The 16971-nt window shown below is 42.5% G+C and overlaps 1 protein-coding gene across 1 annotated transcript in view; it reads left to right on the plus strand.

The window, feature by feature from the left end:
* The window catches only part of LOC126292244 (lysosomal-associated transmembrane protein 4B-like), a 201597-nt gene that overhangs the window by 167267 nt on the left and 17359 nt on the right, over positions 1-16971 (plus strand). Inside the window, exons 3-4 of the mRNA XM_049986140.1 lie at positions 5178-5331; positions 14271-14356. Of these exons, the coding sequence (XP_049842097.1) occupies positions 5178-5331; positions 14271-14356 (240 nt within the window). The remainder of the gene's footprint in view (positions 1-5177; positions 5332-14270; positions 14357-16971) is intronic.

Genomic DNA, 16971 nt, shown 5'->3' on the forward strand with positions numbered 1-16971 from the left:
TCCAGTCACCCATTACTATTAAATTTTCGTCTCCCTTCACTATCTGAATGATTTCTTTTATTTCATCGTACATTTCTTCAATTTCTTCATCATCTGCAGAGCTAGTTGGCATATAAACTTGTACTACTGTAGTAGGTGTGGGCTTCGTATCTATCTTGGCCACAATAATGCGTTCACTATGCTGTTCGTAGTAGCTTACCCGCATTCCTATTTTCCTATTCATTATTAAACCTACTCCTGCATTACCCCTATTTGATTTTGTGTTTATAACCCTGTAGTCACCTGACCAGAAGTCTTGTTCCTCCTGCCACCGAACTTCACTAATTCCCACTATATCTAACTTTAACCTATCCATTTCCCTTTTTAAATTTTCTAACCTACCTGCCCCATAAGGGATCTGACATTCCACGCTCCGATCCGTAGAACGCCAGTTTTCTTTCTCCTGATAACGACATCCTCCTGAGTAGTCCCCGCCCGGAGATCCGAATGGGGGACTATTTTACCTACGGAATATTTTACCCAAGAGGATGCCATCATCATTTAATCATACAGTAAAGCTGCATGTCCTCGGGAAAAATTACGGCTGTAGTTTCCCCTTGCTTTCAGCCGTTCGCAGTACCAGCACAGCAAGGCCGTTTTGGTTAATGTTGCAAGGCCAGATCAGTCAATCATCCAGACTGTTGCCCCTGCAACTACTGAAAAGGCTGCTGCCCCTCTTCAGGAACCACACGTTTGTCTGGCCTCTCAACAGATACCCCTCCGTTGTGGTTGCACCTACGGTACGGCCATCTGTATCGCTGAGGCACGCAAGCCTCCCCACCAACGGCAAGGTCCATGGTTCATGGGGGGAGGATTCATGATTATAAAGTCAGAAAAAAGAAAGACTTTACTACCCTTTCTTTGGCACAGAAAAGGGTAAAATAGCTGCTATAAAATTTTTTGACAAATTACCAAATGAAATCAAATGTCTGACAGACAGCAGTAATAGTTTCAAAAATAAACTGAAATCATACCTGTGGTGTCACCACCAGACACCACACCAGTCAAACAAATCAGTAACAAAAAAATATTCAATGTGTGTGAAATCTTATGTGTCTTAACTGCTAAGGTCATCAATCCCTAAGCTTATTCACTACTTAACCTAAATTATCCTAAGGACAAACACACACACCCATGCCCGAGGGAGCACTCGAACCTCCACCGGAACCAGCCACACAGTCCATGACTGCAGCGCCTTAGACCGCTCGGCTGTTGTTGTTGTCTTCAGTCCTGAGACTGGTTTGATGCAGCTCTCCATGCTACTCTATGCTGTGCAAGCTTCTTCATCTCCCAGTACCTACTGCAGCCTACGTCCTTCTGAATCTGCTTAGTGTATTCATCTCTTGGTCTCCCTCTACGATTTTTACCCTCCACGCTGCCCTCCAATACTAAATTGCTGATCACTCGATGTCTCAGAACATGTCCTACCAACCGATCCGTTCTTCTAGTCAAGTTGTGCCATAAGCTCCTCTTCTCCCCAATTCTATAATCCCGCGCAAATCAGTAACAGATCGCACTGTATTTGTTTGAGCATGCGTCCAGCAAAATGGTGGTCTGGTCCTGCAGAAAGTGTCATCACTGCTGTCTCTGTGCTGTTCATCTTTGGAACACAATCTACGACGAGCTTAGAGACAGAAGTGATGACACTTTCTGCAGGACCAGACCATCATTTTGCTGGACGCATGCTCAAGCACTTACAGCGCTAGGTGTTACTGATTCGTTTGACTGATGGGGCTGCTAAGTGCTATACCACCTACTGCACTGCCCTGACTTAAGCCCTCGTGAGTTTAACTCGTTTTCTACACTGAAAGAAGCACTTCACGGCATTCCCTTCAGAACTGCTACAAATTCGTTGCGCAATACACCGCGCCTCTCGAACTGTCAACACACCTGGCACTGCTAAGAGTATCCTACGACTTCCACATCGCTGGCAATGGGTCATACCAAAGCCTTCTAGATACAAGGCCTACGCACGGCGGCCATATTGAAATGTGACGTCACAAACTGTTGGCCATCTTTAGTTGGCAGTGCTGTTGGCGTGTATGTTGTGATGAAAGTGTGTGGCACTTGAAAGTGATATATATTTAATAGAGTGTTCGCCTACAGTTCTTCGAAGTATGAGATACAAGTGTTGCGTTCCCTTTTGCCAGGGAAACTATACATCCCAAAAAGGCATGAAAGTGCACATGTCTCGATTTCCCAAATGTGTGAAGCTGAAAAATCATTGGAATGCAGCTATGCCCAGACAGGAATTTGTGCCTACGTATCATTCAAGGGTAAGTAAATGACGAAAAATTTATAGCGTGTTATTTTTTTCCATTGCACCACCTTTGCCAATTGTTTTTAAAAGCAGTTATAAATCATGTAGCAATATCATTTGTTTTTTAATTCTGGACCATTGCTGCGAGGTTAATACGAATCTGGCCGTGAAATGTCTCTCATATTTGCAACTATTGTCACGCAGAATAGTTATATTAATTAGTGTTCTGCTGTTAAAGATCTGTCACAAACATTTCCAACCGGAAAGTACTGTATGGACAGCAAACTGCTTTGATGAGAAGACAGGACGGATTTTAACTGTAAATCTTGAACGACCGAGGACAAAAGATGGGTGTATACCATAGATATTTCCGGGTTGTCCTTCCTACTTGTCATCGCAACTGGCTTTCCGGGAATCGCCTGATGAAAAGAGGATGCGTCTGGAAGCAGAAAGCGGTAAGTGACAGTGTGAAGTCTGCAGAGCAATACTAAAGTGAAAACAAAATTTCAAATATATCTCAGTTAACAGGGGGGCATAAAGTCAATTTTTCTTCGGCTGCTTTGTTTAAAACCGGAAACGTCTGCTTGTTGTTGCATACTGCCGATTTTTTACTGCAAGAAAACGTAGCTTCTGAAGTAAAAGACAGAATTTAAAATTACAGTGTGTATTCAATCCTAGAAACGCGTATTTAAGGCAAATCGTCAAAATAATTTTTTATATTGAAATGACATAGGGCAATTTTATTTACTTACATTACGCAATGATACAAATTTTCGTACGTCCATTACAAGGCCATGTAGAAGAGGAAAACATGAGAATCCCTATACAGTTTCAGCTCTAAAACTCGTAAAGTTCGTACGGCTGCTGAGTGCTGAATAGCAGCTTTCCAAATACAGACCCAGCCATCAGTACACAATGCTGGGGACGACTTTGAAGCCCGCATCTCGTGGTCGTGCGGTAGCGTTGTGGCTTCCCGCGCCCGGGTTCGATTCCCGGCGGGGTCAGGGATTTTCTCTGCCTCGTGATGGCTGGGTGTTGTGTGTTGTCCTTAGGTTAGTTAGGTTTAAGTAGTTCTAAGTTCTAGGGGACTGATGACCATAGATGTTAAGTCCCATAGTGCTCAGAACCATTTGAACGACTTTGAAGGTCAGTAAAACTTTGAAACACGTCTCTATTTTGTACGAGCTGTAAATAAATAGTTGGCAAAAAAATGTTCAAATGCCTGTGAAATCATATGGGACTTAACTGCTAAGGTCATCAGTCCCTAAGCTTATCCACTACTTAACCTAAATTATCCTAAGGACAAACACACACACACCCATGCCCGAGGGAGGACTCGAACCTTCGCCGAGATCAGCCGCACAGTTCATGACTGCAGCGCCTCAGACCGCTCGGCTAATTCCGCGCGGCTAAATAGTTCTACATCTACATGATTACGTTGCAATACACGTTTAAGTGCTTGGCAGAGCGTTCATCGAACCACAATCATACTATCTCTCTACCATTCCACTCCAGAACAGCGCGCGGGAAAAACGAACACCTTAACCTTTCTGTTCGAGCTCTGATTTCTCTTATTTTATTTTGATGATCATTCCTAGCTATGTAGGTTGGGCTGAACAAAATATTTTCGCATTCGGAAGAGAAAGTTGGTGACTGAAATTTCGTAAATAGATCTCGCCGCGAAGAAAAACGTCTTTGCTTTAATGACTTCCATCCCAACTCGCGTATCATATCTGCCACACTCTCTCCCCTATTATGTGATAATACAAAACGAACTGCCCTTTTTTGCGCCCTTTCGATGTTCTCCGTCAATCCCACCTGGTAAGGACCCCACACCGCGCAGCAATATTCTAACAGAAGACGAACGAGTGTAGTGTAAGCTGTCTCTTTAGTGGACTTGTTGCATCTTCTAAGTGTCCTGCCAATGAAACGCAACCTTTGGCTCGCCTTCCCCACAATATTATCTATGTGGTCTTTTCAACTGAAGTTGTTCGTAATTTTAACACCCAGGTACTTAGTTGAATTGACAGCCTTGAGAATTGTACTATTTATCGAGTAATCGAATTCCAACTAATTTCTTTTGGAACTCGTGTAGATCACCTCACACTTTTCGTTATTTAACGTCAACTGCCACCTGCCACACCATACAGCAATCTTTTCTAAATCGCTTTGCAGCTGATACTGGTCTTCGGATGACCTTACTAGACGGTAAAATACAGCATCATCTGCGAACAACCTAAGAGAACTGCTCAGATTGTCACCCAGGTCATTTATATAGATCAGGAACATCAGAGGTCCCAGGACGCTTCCCTGGGGAACACCTGATATCACTTCAGTTGTAGTGGATGATTTGCCGCCTATTACTACGAGTTGCGACCTTCCTGACAGGAAATCACGAATCCAGTCGCACAACTGAGACGATACTCCTTAGGCCCGCAGCTTGATTAGAAGTTGCTTGTGAGGAACGGTGTCAAAAGCTTTCCGGAGATCCGGAATCAACCTGAGATCCCCTGTCGATAGCGGCCATTACTTCGTACGAATAAAGAGCTAGCTGCGTTGCACAAGAACGATGTTTTCTGAAACCATGCTGATTACGTATCAGCACTATTAAAGTTCCAACCCTCGTACTTTTCGTTTGTGAGAAGAGTTACAGTTTTCTGCATGTGATACAGAAGATTAGCCTCTCGTTCCACTCTGGCACATTTCCATCCTCTCCCGCCTGCTCATACAGCTTCAGACGGCTGGTGCACTGAAGGAGAACGGCGTTCCCTGATCACAGAGCGACGCCCTCGGCCAGATGTCAGCACTAGTGTGGCCCTGGCCCCCTGTTACGTGTAGTGTGGTACCGAGTGCAGCGTGTTTTGTGTGTGTGCCGCAGGCCGCCAGCGTGGTGCAGCTGGCGACGATGGCGTACCGCTGGGAGACGGGCGACTACATGGGAGGCTCCAACGACCAGACGCTTCAGCGCGTCTTCAACCCAGAGGAGGCCAACCTGCTGCGCCGCCCGTACCTCAACTCACTGGAGATCATGTGTAAGTCCCGGCACCCAGTGTTGCGAGGGTACTGTCTCACTTCTACTACACGTTTCCCCGGCGGGTTTTATCAAAACGCTTTTCCTGAATGGGGTGACAACTTATCTCCGATCTGTGCCTAGATGTAGTATGCATACTTCTGATAACTGGTGACAGCTGTCGTTAACAATTAAGTTACCAATTAATGTTTTGATTATCATACATTAAAGAACACCACCATAATATTAACCGTCAGCCAAGTCATGTTACGAAAATTGAAATTAAAATCGCTTCACCCTGCATAGTTAATCCAGTGAAAAACATCAGCATAACACACAAGTGATAAACACAAGTTGCGGCGGCGCGATTCCTTCCGTCGCTTTACGACGGACCTGCACCTACCAGTGAACATTGTGTCAGCAGATCATCAGTAGGGAAACCGAGTGAAACCTACTGTACTTCGACGTGAACCAGGCTGCAATTAAAGACACTATCTATGTTTCGGGGCAAAGTTTTCACAGGAAATGAAAGATTGGAAATTTTGTCCTTAATTAATATATTGTGAAATTTAGGTGAACAAGTATCACTGCCAAGCCCGTGCTAGTCTCAACACAGTCACTCATAATCCCTTTCGCTCACGTTAGCAAGTTTATGGTGTTGCATTTCCCGAAGACGTAATAGCTGAAAAAATACGGATTGTTTTTGATTAACAATGCTCGCCGAATATTAAGTCTGTCGGTACCAAATGGAGTCAGTTTTTAGCCACAGACCTGCTCAATACGCCACGCGGAATTTGTCTTTTCTCGTCTCAAAATTTACTTAAAAATTCCGAAATTTCTATACGCACATCGGAATAATTATGCCGTCGCTTTCCAACACTTTTGATGTATGAAACACTGCCCGATCCGGGAACTTATCATTTCCATCGGAACTACTACTACACACGTCCGATCTGTTTCATGGCTAGGCTTCCAGTCTTCTCTAGAATACTCTCTCTTCTCTACCAGCCGAGAAACGCGCGCGAAGGATATTGCTGTACCATTGGTCAGTTTACTCAACAGCCAATAGCGAAACGACATTCTCCCACGTCAGTGTGCGCTTTTCATCAATAACCAATCGCAAAATAGTAAACCTAACGACTGCACTTTTTACCGACGTAATTATCTAATATGCTGAAGTTTTGTTTATGCATAAAGTAATTTACTATTGTTATTTATACCTAAATTAACTTTCCTTTACCATAAACTTACTTTACAAATCTACACTCCTGGAAATGGAAAAAAGAACACATTGACACCGGTGTGTCAGACCCACCATACATGCTCCGGACACTGCGAGAGGGCTGTACAAGCAATGATCACACGCACGGCACAGCGGACACACCAGGAACCGCGGTGTTGGCCGTCGAATGGCGCTAGCTGCGCAGCATTTGTGAACCGCCGCCGTCAGTGTCAGCCAGTTTGCCGTGGCATACGGAGCTCCATCGCAGTCTTTAACACTGGTAGCATGCCGCGACAGCGTGGACGTGAACCGTATGTGCAGTTGGACTTTGAGCGAGGGCGTATAGTGGGCATGCGGGAGGCCGGGTGGACGTACCGCCGAATTGCTCAACACGTGGGGCGTGAGGTCTCCACAGTACATCGATGTTGTCGCCAGTGGTCGGCGGAAGGTGCACGTGCCCGTCGACCTGGGACCGGACCGCAGCGACGCACGGATGCACGCCAAGACCGTAGGATCCTATGCAGTGCCGTAGGGGACCGCACCGCCACTTCCCAGCAAATTAGAGACACTGTTGCTCCTGGGATATCGGCGAGGACCATTTGCAACCGTCTCCATGAAGCTGGGCTACGGTCCCGCACACCGTTAGGCCGTCTTCCGCTCACGCCCCAACATCGTGCAGCCCGCCTCCAGTGGTGTCGCGACAGGCGTGAATGGAGGGACGAATGGAGACGTGTCGTCTTCAGCGATGAGAGTCGCTTCTGCCTTGGTGCCAATGATGGTCGTATGCGTGTTTGGCGCCACAATCAGGACTGCATACGACCGAGGCACACAGGGCCAACACCCGGCGTCATGGTGTGGGGAGCGATCTCCTACACTGGCCGTACACCTCTGGTGATCGTTGAGGGGACACTGAATAGTGCACGGTACATCCAAACCGTCATCGAACCCATCGTTCTACCATTCCTAGACCGGCAAGGGAACTTGCTGTTCCAACAGGACAATGCACGTCCGCATGTATCCCGTGCCACCCAACGTGCTCTGGAAGGTGTAAGTCAACTACCCTGGCCAGCAAGATCTCCGGATCTGTCCCCCATTGAGCATGTTTGGGACTGGATGAAGCGTCGTCCCACGCGGTCTGCACGTCCAGCACGAACTCTGGTCCAACTGAGGCGCCAGGTGGAAATGGCATGTCAAGCCGTTCCACAGGACTACATTCAGCATCTCTACGATCGTCTCCATGGGAGAATAGCAGCCTGCATTGGTGCGAAAGGTGGATATACACTGTACTAGTGCCGACATTGTGCATGCTCTGTTGCCTGTGTCTATGTGCCTGTGGTTCTGTCAGTGTGATCATGTGATATATCTGACCCCAGGAATGTGTCAATAAAGTTTCCTCTTCCTGGGACAATGTATTCACGGTGTTCTTATTTCAATTTCCAGGAGTGTATTCTACAAAAATCCCCTTTGTCCATATCCATACTTCTTTGAAATGTTCCCACACTAAATCCTACTCCACGATTCGTTAAACAATTATCTTCATATTAACATTAAACCATACTGACGCATTATTCATACTGCTAAAACACATTTACAACATTTTACATACATAAAAAGACATAACACCTTATGAAAATACTAGAACAGTTTATGAAAAACATTCAATTACTTTAGTGCACTCTAGTGGGCACAATCGAAACTAAACTCACCGTCCCCCTATCCAATACTGCCCTCTATCGGCTGATACATAAACTATGTGCGCGTCCAGTCTCGCGTCACCATCTGTCACTATCCAGCCCTGAGACATGTCCCACTTAACCGCCTCCAAGGCAAGATCGTTATACGGCGCCACGCCTCAAAGTCCTCGTGCACAACACTACTGTGAAACAATTGTGAGCGTATTAAGAATGACTACATAAAATATATCAATGTAAATTAAGAGGCGTGTTTTTTTAAATAAGGTCCGTTTTGTTGTAGACACTAGTAGTTCGCAAGCATACCGCAACGAGTGCGTGCGTCGTGTACCGCTAACAACTGTGCTCAGTTCCAGCTTTGTAGCTAACCTGTACGGTTCTGTTCTGTGCTTTCAAAATGTTTTAGACTATAAATTCGCCCGCCCCGTGTGAGGTTCTCTCACTGATACCGTTTTTGTCAGCTAGGACCCTGCCTGCTGCAGAAATTCAGCGACAGATTTGCGAAGTATGCAGTGATACTGTTATGAGTGAAAGCAAAGTGCGTACGAGAATTCAAAGATGGCAGTGACAACGTCCATGATGAGGACCGCTCCGGTCGCCCTTCTTTGATTGCAGACGATTTGGTGGCTTCAGTTGAAGCGAGTATTCGTGAGAACAGGCGCTTCACAATAACAGGTCTCTCAAACGAATTTCCTGACGCGCCGAAATCAGTGCTTTACAACATTGTTTCTGGACACCTAAAGTCCCGAAACTCCTAACAGAGGACCACAAAAACCAAAGATTTGAGTGTGAGATGAAGTTCTTGACTCATCGTCACGAAGAAGGTGATGGCTTCTTGTGTCAGCTCGTAACTGGACACAAAACGTGTTTTTCGCATATCACGCCCGAATCGAAGCAACAGAGAATGGAATGGAGACACACACACTCGCCTGTAAAGGTGAAGGACAAACAGACACTCTCCCAGCGCAAAATCATGGCGTCATTGTTTTGGGATAGGCTCGGTGTTTTGTCGGTCGACTTCGTGCAACGAGGAACTACTATCAATGTGGAAGCATAGAGTCGTACCCTGAGAAGACCGATTCAAAACAAAAAGCGGCATGCTCACAAAGGGAATTGTCCTTCTCTGTGGAATTGCTTGCAGGTTATGGGGCTGATTGTGACAATTTTTTGTCACACACAGTCAGAAGTGAAGCAGCTTGGGTTCGTCACTTTGAACAGAAAACAAAACGGCAGTCCGTGGAGTAGCACCATGTCAGTTCTCCTCCGGAGAAAATGTTCAGTGGCACATCCTCGTACAGTATAATCGTGATGACAGTCTTCTGGGGCTCTGAAGGGGTTCTTCTGTCCGATGCCTTCCCTCGTGGGCAACAATCGACTCGGAAGTGTATTGCACTACCCTCAGGCAAGTATGTTCATACTCACAAAAATCCAAACAAACTTCTTCACGAATGCGAGTCCTCACAGAAGTCTGCACACTCGAAAGAGCTCGCAAAACTTCGTTTGGCTGTTTTCCCTCATCCACCCTACAACCTGGATCTCACACCTTGTGATTTCCAAGTGTTTGGGCTAATGAAGGATGCACTCAGCAGAAAGCAGTACACAGATGACGGGGAGGTTACCGATGCAGCAAGATGTTGGCTCCTACGTCAATCAGTAGAAAGGTATGGCATGGGCTTTATAGGCTCTCCCAGTAAGGTGATGTAAGTGCGAATACCAAAGGGACCAAACGGCTGAGGTCATGGGTCCGGTGATGTAAGTCCGTCACGTGAAATGGAGATTATTTTGAAAAATAAGGTTTGTAGTGGAAAGAGTGAGGAATAATATGGTGTATTGAAAAATAAAATCAATCTGCTTGCAGAATAAAAGTATTGCACTACTTATTGAAAGCCCCTCCCATGCTATTGTATTTTAAATTTCTAGAACATGCTCAAGTGACAATTTTTTTTTATTCACTAACCTCTCTTTGGAGATGCCACCACACCCGTGCCGGGCTACCACACTGCCAACACCATCCCTCCTGCACCTCGGTCGTGAGTGGTACTTGAGATACGAGTTTGTGGCTTTAGAGTGTGTGCACAGTGTTGCAGTACACACATCTTTGATGTACAATTTGTTGAATCAAACACAGCAGATGTGCGCTTCAGAGATTTTCTTAATTGTTATTGTTACATTATTTTATTTTTTATCAAATAATATATTCTGCAACAGCCAAGTGTTACTAAAATTGCTCAGGCTTCAGAAATGGTGCAGGGCGCTTACTGTGTTTACATGGTTTCATTTTTCAATGTTTTGTGTTTGCTTAAGCCGGTGTTAAGGTGTGAAGTATCATTTTCTGGTGTTTGAAAATCAGTTATGGGATCTTTCCTGGTTAAATAGCATGCATGACATGTGAAGCTGTCACAATATTTTTCCACTGTGAAGATGAATGTAATGTCAACAAAAAGTTATTGGCTTTGGTCACATCCAGCCTTCTTCCTGTCGTAAGAAGAAAGCAGTTGTTCACCTCAAACTTTGAGAAAACCACATTGAGAAAGATGATGGTGGCAGCAGATATTTTTGTCTTAGGTAGCAGTGTTTCACAAGAAGGATGCCTCCGTTCTTTCTAATCCTCTCTGCTGAGGATTTCTGTTACTTTCATATGACCTGCACTGAGCTGTTATGAAGCTATCAGCATGTCCCTAAATTTGTTCAGTATTTCCTACCATGCCTGCTAAGTAGTCAGTAACATGTTACATGGATAATATGTGCAATATATGATATCAATATACAACAAATCAGTTTACACACTATGAGCATAATCCATCTGTGTGTATGTGTTGATCACATAAAATAGTGAGGAAAGGAAATGGTTTAGCAGCGAAAAATATGTATGACATCTCTATAAACATAATCTAAACATTTTCAAATAAAAATTCACATGTTACAAGGAATAAAGTTCCCTTCAGTTTTAAATATTAATTCTACTGGGAATCTTTTGTGGTTGAGAATACACCACATCTTGAGCAAAGATCAAGTAAAAGGCGAAAGAATATTTGTCTAATGTTACAATTATAACAACAAATACAATCAGTTTTTGACAATGTAATGTGATTTGATAGATAAAAAATCTATTCACCAAGTGGCGGCAGAACACACACATAAAAGGAGGTTATAATGAAATAAGATTTTGGAACCAGTGGCTTCTTCCTCAGGCAGAAGGGTTGAAGGGGAAGGAAGAGAGGTGAAGGAAAAGGACTGGAGAGGTAAAGGTAAAGGAATAGATTTCTGAAAAGTCATCCAGAACTGTGGGTCAGGGAAGACTTTCTGGACAGGATGAGTAAGAAAAACTCTGTCTATATGCTTCAGTCTAGATTATCCGTGGTAATGGAGGACTTGAAAAGTATGGATAATTGAAGTCTGTGGATAACTCAGAATTGTTTTTGAACAATGCTATAATTATACATTTTATTATTTCTATTGAACTGTTACAGATTGTTTGCAGAAAATTTCGTCAAGAAATTTGTTTAATTATGCATATATGATAAGATTTGTCCAACAAAGTTTTCTCCTAAAATATGAGTCATCTACATTACCAGAATGTCACCCTACATCACAAAAATGAAAATAGACCAGTAATAAAAGAAGTACAAGAATTGCTGAACCTAGCTTCCAGCAACTTCAAGAACATGTTTTTTTGAGATCAAATTCTCAGCTACATGTTCATCGTGAAATGCTAAACACTTTGTTCTCCTGTTAAATTCCTGACCAATTAGAAAATATATGATTAATATCTTTGGTATTTGTGTGCTGAACTGAATGTGGTATATTTATACAAAATTAAATAACTGGTGCTTGGTGAAAAGTACTTAATATTTAGCTTGAGAACATGTTCGTTCATTTTTTAGTGCACTATACAGAGGAAGAATCAGCATTTTTGCTAATCATAAAAAAATACAGTAACTCTCGATTATTGGTGATGATGGGAGACTTGAAAACTGAATAATTGAAGTCAGCAGCTAATTTGCAATTATAGTACACATTAATGTATTAGGATGTATAAGTTCTTTAGTGGATACAGAAGTGTGAAACAGATGCTGTTCATAAACAGAAAATTCAGACATTAATTTATTCTACATCTAATATTAAATAGTAAAAATAGTAATACATAACTTTGCTGCTGAAGTGGCAGCATCAGTTGCTACGGTAACTTCGAATGTAGAAATACATACAGATACAAAATAATTATAAATCTATTACTCTTCAATGCAATGTCTGTTCAGAAGATGTCAAACCCTTACTGCTATGGAAGTCTGTAAATGTTATTCAACTGACAAACACACAAAAAAGGGTCTGTGCATGAAAATTCAAACTTAAATACACCCACCACTGGAGCTCCAGAGAGGGGATACTTATATCTCACGGACAGCAGCTCAATCATTCATGGCAATGCCATTACGACACAGTGGCAACTGAAGGAAACATGGCTGTGTAACTGGTGGCGTGCGCATTTGAAATTGCAGCTGACCAGATAGCAGCCGATACCACAAAACCATTCAGAAATAGTTTCTTTGTCAACTGTTTCACATGCTGGAGTACTTACAAAAACAGCAGCTAACATTACTAATGAGCACTCTTCTCCATCATTGGAGTTACTTAATTCATAAATTTTAGAATTAATATTTTTCTGTGACTTTGCTGTGGTTGATTGTTTTATCTTATTGCACACCTTCAACACATATCTGCTGAAGTTAATTATTTCTAAAATTTTTGAAGGTTGCTGCCCTCATCAGTAAGTTTTTGTAGCAGACTTCCTACATAATTTTTTTCCATGGCAGCAATGACACCATGATCCACTGGCTGGATTAAGGCTGTCACATAAGGGTGGTAAATATTTTACAAATATCATCCTGTCAGCTAATTTCAGAATGTTTTCGTTTGGATGTGATAATGCATTGTCCAGTAATAATACAGCCCATGCAGGTTGACCTTGTGGCACACAGCAATCATTTTTGAAATACATCAAGGCTATATTTGTGTGATCCCAACCAAGCCTACATTTATTCCCAGACCATCAGCATAAAACAACACAGTTATCCTTTTCTTGCTTGATTTATAAGCTGGCACTCCGTGTCTTAAAAGCTAAAGTCTTTGTTGGTAGACTCTTCCAAAATGACATGGTTTCTATTGCAGTGTAAATTTGCTCAAAGTCGAAATTTTCTCATGTCATAATCTCCTGGAAATCATTACAAAATTCAGAAGCAGCCTTATTATCATCCCCACTTAACTTTTCTCCTTGGACAGGAATCGCCCAGATATCATGATTCTGTTTAAATCTTGTTAACCAGCTGAAATATGCATTAAAATACCCTTCAGTCCACAAAGTTTTGAAGAAAAATGAGGCCCAGTTGGCACATAATGGGTCAAATACTTGTGTGCACTCTGCTTGTTTCTGTTGAAATTGTTCCGACATGACTTTCTCTAGTTCTGTTTTTGAAGACTTTTCGTAGCCTTCCACCTTGATAAATGTTAACTGATAGTTGTTTTTATGAATATCTTGCATTGCTGTTTCACATATATTATAAATCAATGCTAGATTTTGCTCACCAATATTGCCTTCTTCAAGTTTTTTTTGTACTATTTTCAGTTTCTGCTGTATCAATAACAACGCAACACGACACAACACATTTTTGGTTTTCAGACATTGTTCAGCATGAACAGAAACCACTGACAATCTTCTGCAACATTTATGGGGCATTGCTTGAGGCTGTTTGAGCAGCACATTATTTACTACACTCTTTGTGCAATATGAGGTTATTGCTCACCTGCGATCACTCCCGGGTTAAAGGAAAAATTCTCAGCTGCAAATAATAAGTGTGAGATATAGGCTATGGATAATCCACAATGCCAGTCATCTGCCCATCGATAATCGAGAGTTTATTGTATGTAATTTTTTTTCATGTTTTTACTAAACTTATGTTTTCACTTTGCAGACAAGCTTCGTATATATGTATATATATGTATATATACTTGGGGAACAAGAAAATCATTGAAGTTTTTATCTATTTTCAGATACATACCCACTGCTGATCATCAGCCTTATGATGAATGTGTTTGAGGTCATAAGTTGTGCAATGCTTCTCTATGGAGCCATGAAGGTAAGCCAACTTATTATGTATCCAGCCAATAAAACTTGCATTTTACATAACTGAAGATATAATTTACTTTACATTATTCAAAGGATTGATTATGTGTGTATGTCAACTGGGGCACCATGTGCACTTGTGAATATCTCTTTCTATTTCTTTCCCTTTCACTTAAGTTCTTGTTTAGATGTTAAGTGGCACAAAGGTAACACACTTGACTTGCATTTGGAAGATGGTTGTTCAAGGCCCAACTGACATTCTGGATTTAATTTTCCATGAATTTCCTAAATTGTATAAGCCAAAAACCAGGATATTTCTGTTGAGAAAGACAAGACAAATTTCCTATCTAGTTTGAGCCTTTAGGAACTCTTATTACATAGGTTGGAGAGGGGAGAAACGAGTGGACATGGAAGGAACCGTTGATGTCAACTATATTGCCTCTTTATGTGGAATCGGTGGAAGTGAATGAAAATGTGCACTGGTTTGTCAGTATCCATTTTTGTTTTTGAACTCTCTAACCTACTGACCCAATTAAGACATCTAACATCCAACACTCTAACCAGCAGAATACCGGTTTTGTTTTCTTTATGACGACATAAGTACCTGCCCAGAGATTGGAATAGGGGACTGTTTTACCTCTGGGATATTTTACTTAAGAGAATCCCATCATCATTAAACCATACAATAGAGCTGCATGCCCCCAGTAAAAATAAAAATAATGGACATAGTTTTCCTTCCTTTCAGCCATTTGCAGTACAGCACAGCAAAGTCATATTGGCTAATGTCATAAAGCCAATAAGTCAATTTCCAGGTTGTCGCCCCTCCAACCACTGAAAAGGCTGCTGCCCCTCTTCAGAAACTACGTGTTTGTCTGGTGTCCACATGGGAAAAATATATTAAAAACAAAGATTCCAAGACTTACCAAGCGGGAAAGTGCCGGCAGACAGGCACAATGAACAAAACACACAAACACACACACAGAATTGCTAGCTTTCGCAACCGATGGCTGCTTCTTCAGGAAAGAGGGAAGGAGAGGGAAAGATGAAAGGATGTGGGTTTTAAGGGAGAGGGTAAGGAGTCATTCCAATCCCGGGAGCGGTAAGACTTCCCTTAGGGGGAAAAAAGGACAGGTGTACACTCGCACACACACACACACATCCATCCACACATACACAGCAAGTTTTTAGATATATTTTTCCCATGTGTAATCCTGTTTTGCGAAAATAAGCCACTGCTACAAAACTCCTATAGGCACCACTCATTAGTTCTGTTCACCCTAGATTAAGATTTTCTGTGATTTCCCTAAATTGGTCCAGGCAAAGGTCACAATGCTTGCTTTGAGAAGGACACAGCCAGGTTTCTTCCTTGTTCTCATGTAATCTGACCTCATGCTGTATCACTAATGACCGCACCATCGACAGGATGTTGAACTCTAATTTCCCCTTCTTCCTTCTTCTAAATCTTCATGATGAGTATGCTGTGACAGTCGTGCCCTCCAAGATAACATCAGTGCAACTGCACACATACATTCACAATCGATGAACATATAGCGACTTTCTCACACCTCAACTGGCCTGCAGGTCACTCAATCTTAATCCAAGAAGCCTGGGACAATTCAACTAACCAGACTAATTATTGTCATCAGTAAGTAAGCAGTGAATTAAACTTATAGGTAAACGTTTCCAGTTGGTATAAATATATTATAAGTGTTGTTACATTAGTGGAAGTGTTAGTGAAGTGTTAAATAAGATTAAATGGGGTAAGAAGTTTATTTTCCTTCTTGCACCTATAGCACAGACTGTAGGCTTAATTTCACGCGCACGTATCGTAAGTAAACAGTGACTTAAACTTATATGTAATCACCAGTGTTTTTTATTCATTACTATTTCAACTTATTTATATCTGCCTCAATAGTTTCTAGGGTTCTTTGTTTACGTATTAGTCAGTACTTAAATCAGTTTATACGACTTCTGTTTTTACCATGAATGAGACGTGTGTGACATGCCATAGGATCGTTAGTTCCAGGGTATGGTGTGATGGGTGTTGTAGTTTCTTTCATTGGGGCGAATGTAGTGGCATGGGAAATGGGGAAGTTGTAGAAAGGGCACAACAGTCTTTCAAGGACTTGAAAAAGGTAGGGAAATTTGTAAAGAGAAAGAAAGTTCTGTTGTTAGGTAGTTCCCATGGTAAAGGTGATGGCCAACTACTGCAGGAAAATCTAGGTCCAGATTACCAGGTCACAAACTTTTTCAAGCCTAGTGCAGATCTGGGTCAGGTAACAGAGGATATAGGTTCTTTATGCAAGGATTTCACGAAGGAGGATGCCGTGGTTATAGTGGGTGGTCCGGGAAACAGCATTGACAGAGACTCTGAATATTCCATAGAGAGTGACCTGGTGAAGGTAGCATCAGCAATGAAGCATACGAGTGTGGGATTTGTGTCTGTGTTGAGACGCCATGCTCGGCCTCATTTGGACCCCCTACCATTGGGAGGGTGAACTTGGAGTTGGAGTGGCTGCTTAGGACGGATATAGTCCCATATTGGTTTGATTCCTGTGGATGCTATTGATAGGTGGGACTACACTAGGCATGGCCGTCACCTCAATAGGAAAGGGAAGGGAAAACTGT

The sequence above is a fragment of the Schistocerca gregaria genome, chromosome 9 (assembly GCF_023897955.1).
Source record: "Schistocerca gregaria isolate iqSchGreg1 chromosome 9, iqSchGreg1.2, whole genome shotgun sequence".
Taxonomy (NCBI): Eukaryota; Metazoa; Arthropoda; class Insecta; order Orthoptera; family Acrididae; genus Schistocerca; species Schistocerca gregaria.